At 39.3% G+C, this 9139-nt stretch overlaps 1 protein-coding gene across 2 annotated transcripts in view; it reads right to left on the bottom strand.

Annotated features, from left to right (window-relative positions):
* Positions 1 to 4837: 4837 nt before the first annotated feature.
* Positions 4838 to 9139, bottom strand: part of Dnajb9 (DnaJ heat shock protein family (Hsp40) member B9) — a 4573-nt gene continuing 271 nt past the window's right edge. The window contains exons 1-3 of one of the 2 annotated variants that reach the window (XM_005343822.3): positions 8330 to 9057; positions 7223 to 7449; positions 4838 to 6394 (exon numbers count right to left, since the gene is read on the bottom strand). In XM_005343822.3, the coding sequence (XP_005343879.1) occupies positions 5943 to 6394; positions 7223 to 7439 (669 nt within the window). In that variant the 5' untranslated portion in view covers positions 7440 to 7449; positions 8330 to 9057 and the 3' untranslated portion in view covers positions 4838 to 5942. Of the gene's footprint in view, positions 6395 to 7222; positions 7450 to 8329; positions 9058 to 9139 lie in introns of those variants that run through there. The other variant, XM_005343821.3, reaches the window with a different exon arrangement.

Below are 9139 nucleotides of genomic sequence, written 5' to 3'. Positions count from 1 at the left end.
CACCTGGACTAGCCCATTTCTAATTAATCTGTGTAGCCCACGAGCTGGCTTACGAGGAATGATCTTAACCTGCGTCTGCCTGGAGTGGGAGAATCATGGCGACTCATTGACTCAGCTTCTTTCTCCCAGCCTTCTGTTCTGTTTACTCTTCCCACCTATGTCTTAACCTATCAGGGCCAAGCAGTTTCTTTATTGCTTAACCAATGAAATCAACAGATTGATATATGACACTCCCACATCACAAAAAGCATTCAGTCCAACTTCAAAGTCCCCATTGTCTATCAGTGTGGGGGTTTAAATGTTTTCCTTCACAGGGTGGTGGTGACATATGTCTTTAATCTCAACACTTGGGAGGCAGAAATTAGTGGATCTTTGTGAGTTTGATGCCAGCCTGCTCTACACAGCTAGTTCAAGGACAGCCAAGGCTACATAAAGTAACTCCCCCCCCAAAAAAAAACCCCTCCTAAACCAGAACCACATGACCAAAGCTGCCAAGTTCTGCTGCTTGCTAGGCCTGGAACATGGCCCTCTTATTCAAACACATTTTCACCAGCTTCCTTCACTGCCTAAGCTTGGACATCCTGGAATTCGCTCAGTATACCAGCCTGGCCTCAAATCCAGAGATCTACCAGCTTCAGCCTCTATAGTTCTGGGATTAAAGGCATGTGCCACCATGCCTGGCCCTAAGCTTTTCTTTATATCCTTTTCACTTTTCTTTAATTCTTTTTCACATGTTAGATTTGGTATGAAAGAAAATGTCCCTCACAGGGAGTGGCACTATAGGAAGTGTGGACTTGTTGGAGTAGACATGGCCTTGTTGAACAAAGTTTGTTACTGTTGGCATGGATTTTGAGGTCTCCTATGTTCAAGTTCTGTCCGGTGTCACAAGTCACTTCCTGTTGCCTGCAGATCAAGATGGAGAACGTCTTCTCCAGCACCATGTCTGACTGAATGTTGCTATGCCTCTTACCATGATAATGAACTAAATCTCTGAAACTGTAAACCAGACCCAGTTAAATGTTTTCCTTTATAAGAGCTGTCATGGTCGTGGTGTCTCTTCACAATAGAACCCCTAACTAAGACAGAAGCTTAGCTGGGTGAACCAACACTCCCTTGACTCCACTGAGCATCATTAGTTTGTTTATACATCCTGGCGCTCCTTTTCTTCTCAAATTGTACACTTTATGATGGCACAAAATAACCCCATACTAGTTCAGAATTATGTATAATAAAGGGTTATTTACTTAGGAGAGACATACAGATCACTATCCTAGATCACAATCCTCTGCAGGAACAGAGAACAGGTACAGAGTCTAGCAGCCAGAAGTGAGAGTACTTCCATAGTACTAGAAGGCAGCATGCAAGCTTCCAAGGGAGTAAAGTAAGCAGCATACTTACCCAGCTCTGGTCCCTATAAACTAAAACAATGGCCAGCACAGCATGGCAAGATATCCCTAAAGGTACAAAAGTGGCACCCAAACCTTAGCAGTAACAAAGAGCAGCTGTCTCATTGGATGTAAGACCTGCTCAACAAGAGGGAAGTGGTACCCAAAACCTAGGCAACTGCCAGGGTTAACGAGCTCATGGACCTCAGAGAACCTACTTTACTGAACCAACATAATTCCTAACTACATTCTAAATATTTATCCTTCTATCCAGATACGTATATGTCTCACCCCTCATCAGAGAAATGTCTCCTTGTCAACAGATAAGAGACCATAACTTAAATATCTGTATATGTATATAATGTCTATAATATATATAATAGAGGCTGTAAATTTGAGAAAACAAAGGGTGCATGGAAATAGTTGGAAGGAAAAGTATGTAATTATAATTTTAAAAAATTCAAAAACTTAAAAAAAAAGATCTGGATTGCTGATGCAGAATTTCATCAGAAGTCTGAAAATACTAAAGTTTTTTATAATCTTCAATTTCTTTCTTGGAGTTAGTTGTTGCTACACACAATTCTTGATGCTGATACTCCCTGAATGTGCCCTGAGAAAAGCAGTTTCCTTAGTAGTCACGTTTGAATTAATCCCCTTGGTAAGTAGAAGCCACAGTCTTGGGTGAGTTTAGCAGGCTTAGCCAGGAGGTGAACCATGATTAATAAAACCTCAGGGTCAGAAATTGGGGTTCAACCTGAAGATCTGAAAAGCAAAACAACCAGACAGTCACTGGCTCTGACCTCAACCTCAGACAGAAATGATGATGATCCTGTCTCTAGGAATCTCAGAATGAGACTGTGTGTTGAGAGCTGTTTCCTCCCATTTTATAATCTTCTCTGGGGCTGGGATTAAAGGAGTGCACCACTGGGATTAAACACATGTACCACCCAATTTCTATGGCAACTAGTGTGTCCCCTGGGACTAGAGGTGTGTGTCATTGTGGTTACTGGGATTAACGGTGTGTGTTACCATAACCTGGTCTGCAAGACTGACCAGTGGGGCTGTTTTGCTCTCAGATCTTTAGGCAGTCTTTATTAAAATACAATTGAAACACCACCGGAAGGTGGTACCGAGGTGTGCTTGTCATGCCAAAGCTGCTCCTCACATTCGCTGCCTTTCTCATCCTCACTACTCTGTCAAACTGCGTCATTGTCACTGGGAGTTTCTAGGGATAATTTCTCTTTTCAGTGGTTTATTCCATGGCCTGAAGAAAAAGCTACTTCTGTTATTTAACTACAAGAGTAAAGAATAAGAGTTCCCAACACAGTCCTAAAATTTAATATTGTTAATTTCTAATTGTATTACACTGTGAACTGATAGGACACACAAAGTCTCCATTCTTTTGCTTGTTGAGACTTGTGCCCTGTGGCACAATAAATTCTGGAGAAATTCCATCACTGCTGAGAAAGATATTTCTAATCTATTGAATGGAATATTCTGTATATGTTAAATCCAGCTGAGCTGTACCAGTGGTTCTCAACCTGGGGGTCAAAAGACCTTTTCACAGTGGTTGCCTATCAGATATTTACAGTTTACATAACAATTACATTTACAATTTACATAACAGTAGCAAAATTACAGTTATGAAGTACCAATAGAATCGTATGGTTGGGGATCACCACACGAAAGGAACATAAAGGGTTGCAGAACTGGGAAGGCTGAGAACCGCTAATCTGTACGATACTTTAGCTCTTTCAGTTTGGAATACCTGAGTGTAGGGTTAAGTCCCCCTGAAACCTATGTGGCCTTATGACTTTGTTTATGAAACTGAGGACTCTAACATTAGGTACGTATTTACAATTGTTATATATTCTTAATGAATTTTTATTAATATGCAGTGTTTATCTTTAATTAGTTTTGGTTTGAACTTTATCTAAAGATAGCTACACTAGCCTGCTTGCTACCAAGCATGATGACCCGAGTTGGATACCTGGCAATTCTAGTACTCGCACAGTGAAAAGACAGAACTTCCAGAAGTTGTCCTCTGACCTCCACACATATATGGCATGTGCACGCCCAGCGATTTAAAAATCCTACATGTATACATTTTAAAAATGTTAGAGACCTACTGAGTAGTTAGTTACCAAAGTCCTTATTCTACTTAATAATCTCATAATCTCCTAGTGAGTTAATTATTCAACAAACATTTCAAAAAACTAAAATTATCTCAAGACTGCACAAATCATTTTGGTGTTTAAGGCAGGGTCTTGATGCATAGTGATGGCCCTAAATTTGGGATGCTTCTGCCTCAGCCTCTGGTGGGTTGTGGTTACAGGTTATGTACTACCGTGCCCAAGAAGGAATGATAAATTCCTAAGAGGATCAAAATAAATATTGAGAACCCACAATTGTGAAAAATGAAGATAATAAGGTCTTAGAGAAGGGGATACACATGTCAACAACATGAAAATAATTCTAGCCGGGCAGTGGTGGTGCACGCCTTTAATCCCAACAGAGGCAGGTGGATCTGTGAGTTTGAAGTCAACCTGGTCTAAAGGAGCTAGTTCCAGGACAGGCTCCAAAGCTACAGAGAAACCCTGCCTTGAAAAAAGTTAAAAAAATAATAAAATAATTCTTTCTTAGAACTTACTTGAAAATGAGATCTTTTTGACAAATTCTTTGGCCCAACATTCAAGATATTGGTATTTCTATTACCAAATAACAGCAGATACAACTTCTAGGAAATAAGATCCATAAATATAATAAATTCATTTTTTAAAAATTCTTAAAAGTGCGGTTAGTGAGATAGCAAAGCATATAAAATACAAGCGTGGGGACTTCAATTCAGAGCCCCAGTACTCACATAAGAAAGCAAGGAATGGTGGTGGCCTGTACCTGTACCCTAGCAGTGGGGCCAGGGGGATGGGACGTGACATAAGAAACCTAGAGGCTTGACTGCAAATTCAACTCGGTGAGAGGGCATGCCTCAAAAATAAGGCGAAGAGCAACAGAGGTCACCCAAACGTCAACCTCTGCCTTCACAGGCAAACACACCTGCACTATTCATGTGCACATATACATACCCAGAATTCTTAACGGGTGAGAGGGCTAGGAATGTACTTAATGGTAGAATGAGTACCTGACATGCCTTGAAATCATTCCAAGCACTGCAAGAAAGTGTGTGTGTGTTGTGTTTGGGTTAATTCCCAAAGATAGTTTCAGTTTTATGAAGTCTCTTTTTCTCAACAAGACCTAATTAGGAAAAGCCTTGTGACAGAACACTTGCTCTCAAAAGCAAATATACAAAAATTAGAGTTGTTAAGAACTTCAAGCTACTGAAATAGAAAATGGTAATACAAATGGTAATAAAATACGGTGATTTCTGACTAGACAATGACCCATTTATACACTGTACATCCCAGAACTGCATAATAAAATGACAACAGTGAAGATCAGGTTGTAAATATTTGTATTTCTCACTCACACACAATATTGCATGAGACATTACTATTTTTATATGCATCCATAGGATTAACACTCGTACGGAGTATAACATGGAAAAGTGCAGAACTAAAGAAATAACTCTAACAACAACAAAAGCACATTTCTTAGGATTTAAAAATATTGCACATAAAAGGTTGCACAGAAATTACTGGCTGCTTTTATAAAAAGAATGAGGTATTAGTCAATCTCTAGATAAAGGTAAGTCCAAGAGGAACTATACACATACACACCAAAAAAAAACAAAAAAAACAAAAACAAAACCTAAAACACACACACACACACACAAAACAAAATACATAAACTAATACTAAGACCTAGAAAGTCAACAAAAAAGAAAAAGAAGATGTTTAAGTAGCTATGATTTTGATCATACAAAATCATTAGCCCAGGACCAAACACAATCTCTTGGCAAATATTTCATCTTAAGTTTTAAACTTTTTCAGCTTAACTACGTGCAATACAATCATTCCTGTTACACCAATTCTACTGCAGAAGAGGCATCTTTTTGTGATAAATATCAAACCACCACTTTCTAAAGCATTCAGTGGCAATTAGCCAGGAGCCTACTGTCTCCTTCACTGACCCACTCAATTAGTTTCACAGACATTTAGTAACCCAACTCACAGGTGCTACAGGGCATGCGATTTTAAATTAACAGAGGTTTCACTGCAAAAATTATTTAAGTTCACACAATTTATCTTTTAAAGTTTAATCTTAAGTATGTACCAGACAAATTGAATTTTGTTTGTGGATTTTTTGGGCGTGTGTGGCCAAATTAAAGAGTTAAAGGATAGGTAAAGAAAAAAAGATCTTGCAAATGATCTTCTTTCAAAAGAACTTTTCCTAATCAGGAAAATTAATAATTAGAGTTGTCTGCTAGCTGAATGTGATTGAATCTGTCAAAAAATTTAATATATGGAATACCTACAACCAATGGCTTAATGTTATGTGAAATCATGCATTTGTTAAAATAGTTCAGAGAAAACTGTTTTTTCATCACACATAGTGAGAAAGAATAAACTAAGAGGGCTTAGTGGAAACTGAAAGAACCAACTATTGTCCTGAACAGTCAGTGTATGTAGTAACCATATTTCCTCTTCGTTGAGTGACAGTCCTGCAGTGCTTACTAGATCCATGAAATCTATTTTCAGTCTGTACTGTGTGTCGATTGGTGGTCTCAAAGCCACTAAAAGAAAACATTTTCTCCATATCTTCAAACATATCATCAAACAATCCACCGCCAAAAGAAAACTCCTGGAAACGATGCCGCTGTCTATTGGAGCCATCCTGGCGTGTCTGAAAGTGATTTTCAAAATGCTTCTTGGACCGAGTGTTTTGGTTCTGGCCAAAAATATTAAAGTCTTTAAATAAGTCATCAAAATTGAAGTTAAAAGACTGCTCAAAAGGACTTCCACTCCCTCTCTGTCCTTTGCCATTAGTGAAAGCACTGTGTCCAACTGTATCGTACTCTTTTCGCCTATGAGAATCTGAGAGAGTTTCATATGCTGAAAGAGATAAAAACCTTTTAGCAACTGAGATAAAATATTTAAAATGTCTACGTAAACGTCAAACACATGATTTCATCTTATGTACTTCAGGAAAGAATTTCACATCACAAAATATTACAATTAATATAAAAGTATAAATTGTAAAAGAAGGCACGGACTTTGTTTTATCAACTTATATATCACGAATAAACATGGGAAAAATTAATTTGTTAGTCTTCAGATTATTTGTGCAAAACTATCATTTGTGTTAAAGAATTAAATTATCAAATGTATCCAACTAATAGAAAATCAGGTTTTTCACTTACTATAAATGAAGGGAATGTTTCATTCCAACTCCTAGTTATGGCCATTAACTACTTACGTAATTTGCAGAATGTACAATTTGCTTTACAACTGGTGCTAAGACAAAATGTGCTTTAAAGACACGGTTTGAAATGCAGATGCAGTAAAGACACCTTTAACCTATATTAAATCTACTATATTAACCTATATAAACCTATTATATCAATACTTAGTAAAATACATTCCTTAAGTTACTTAATAAGAATTTGGGCTTTCTAATCCCTTTTTATACACAGTGATCTCATAAATAACAAGTAACGGAAATAGTGTACTTCCAATATTTTTTAGAATTGTAAACCAATAAAATTACGTACTATAATTCATTACTTACTCAGCAGCCAGGTATCTATTCTAACAAAAGAATTACAAAAGCCTACATCAAATTCTTCCATCTCCACACCATCTTTAAGATCACACAAATTCTCGATTAGCATCACCCTTACTATAAATGCCCATGAGACTGCAGGAACAATCATTACTTACCTTCTGCAATCTCTCTGAATTTTGCTTCAGCATCGGGGCTCTTATTTTTGTCAGGGTGGTACTTCATGGCTAATTTGTGAAAGGCCTTCTTTATTTGTCTCTCTGAAGCAGATTTTGGCACACCTAAGATATCATAGTAGCTTTTTGACGCCAGGATCAATTCTGTTATCATTAAAATGCAAATCGCAAAGACAAAAACTGACTGGGGAGTAGCCATTTCTAATATCCTAAAAAAGAAAAACAGGTGTTTTTTTACCCAAGGAACGCATCTTAAGACTTCTAAAAAGCAATCAAATTCAACAAACCTTTGGTTTATGAGACTTACAGCAGCATCAGAACGTTATGTACACAGTATCTTACACTCATGATAGTGTGCTGTCAGTTTCTCTAATAGGAAAAATCTATTAGCAAGTATTTTGCTTATCTGTTGATAAAGTTAAACTGATCCTTTCTTAGGAAGGCAAGATTTCTATTTATGTTGGTAATCAACTTTTGTTTACCTGTCTTGTTAATGATTATTGCCTCTTCAGAATCCTGTTTAAGAGAGCCAGGAATCCTAAGTACAAGCTGGCCTAGTTGGCCTGATCTTCCTACCCCAGCTTCCTGAGTTGTCTGCATCACATCTAGCTTCAGAAATTGACCCAAATATTGAAAAAAACTGTCTTCTCTGTGTTTGGCTAGAATCTCAGCAGCAAGGCAAAGGTGGGGAAGGAAAGAGCCTTCTCAAGTTGGTTAAATCTACTTACTCTTAAAGGGGTGAAAACAGTTTTCTTATATGTAGGTCCCAAATATTTAAGAAATATGGGTAAAGAGCCTCTCCTTAAAGCTCAAAAAATTAAGCTAGGTGGTGGCGGCACAGGCCTTTAATCCCAGCACTTGGGAGGAAGGGACAGGTGGATTACTTTGAAATTCAAGGCCAGACAAGTTCCAGGACAGGCACAGAGAGACACCCTGTCCCGAAAAACCAAAAGCAAAAGAAAAAAGGGGGAGAGAGAGAGAGAAAGGAAGAAAGGAAAGAGAAAGAAAGAAAGAAAGAAAGAAAGAAAGAAAGAAAGAAAGAAAGGAAGAAAGAAAGCAAGCTCAAAATTAATAAAATGTAAGACTTACTGAGGCTAGGCTACCAGAGGAAGGCAATAGTTTGTACTTTGGATAAGTTATTAGGTTCTCCAAATTTCTCAGCGAGTCAACTGTTTTTCGTTAAAACAATAAGCTTTACTTAGAATTACTGATAATACTCCTTGGTTTGCTTTTTTCAATGCTGTACCACAGACGTCCTTAATAACCTATGATGACATAACACGGCTGACGAAAAAGTACTATGGCTTGTGGAAATGCCGGCCGTCCTCTCCTGTGGCTTCTTCTGAGCCTAATGAGCAGGTGGATTACTTCTTTTTCCCTGAGAATTAGTCATAGTCACGCGTACCAGCCATAAAGTTCAACCTCTTGATCTAAAGACAGAAGCCGGACAGAGCGGCACACGCCTTTAATCCCAACACTCGAGAGGCAGGGAGAGGCGATTACTTTGGAAGTCAAGGACAGCCTGGACAACAGACTGAGCTCCAAGGACAGCCAGGATGATCCTGCTTTAAAAATAATAATAATAATAATACAAATAAACCTAAGCGGAGCGTGCCGGGCGAGCTCCAGAAACCGCGGCTGTCCACTCGCCAAAGGCCGAGCCCACACCCGGCAGCAGGGCGCCCTGCCCTGCTTCCCGCCGACCCCGGCTCTGCTTCAGCGGCCTAGCTGCCCCGTCGCGGCGACTTGGCTCGAACAATGGCAGCGCCCTCGTCGACCCCGCAGGCCGGCCGGTTCCGCCCGCTGCATTCGGGGGCGCCGGCCCGGCCGACGTCGGGCGAGGGGACCGGGCTCCTGGGCACCGCGAGCAGGCGCAGTGACGCAGCCTTCCCCCCCCCC

Source organism: Microtus ochrogaster, chromosome 1 (genome assembly GCF_000317375.1).
Source record: "Microtus ochrogaster isolate Prairie Vole_2 chromosome 1, MicOch1.0, whole genome shotgun sequence".
Lineage (NCBI taxonomy): Eukaryota > Metazoa > Chordata > Mammalia > Rodentia > Cricetidae > Microtus > Microtus ochrogaster.
This window is presented reverse-complemented; position numbering and strand designations above follow the sequence as displayed.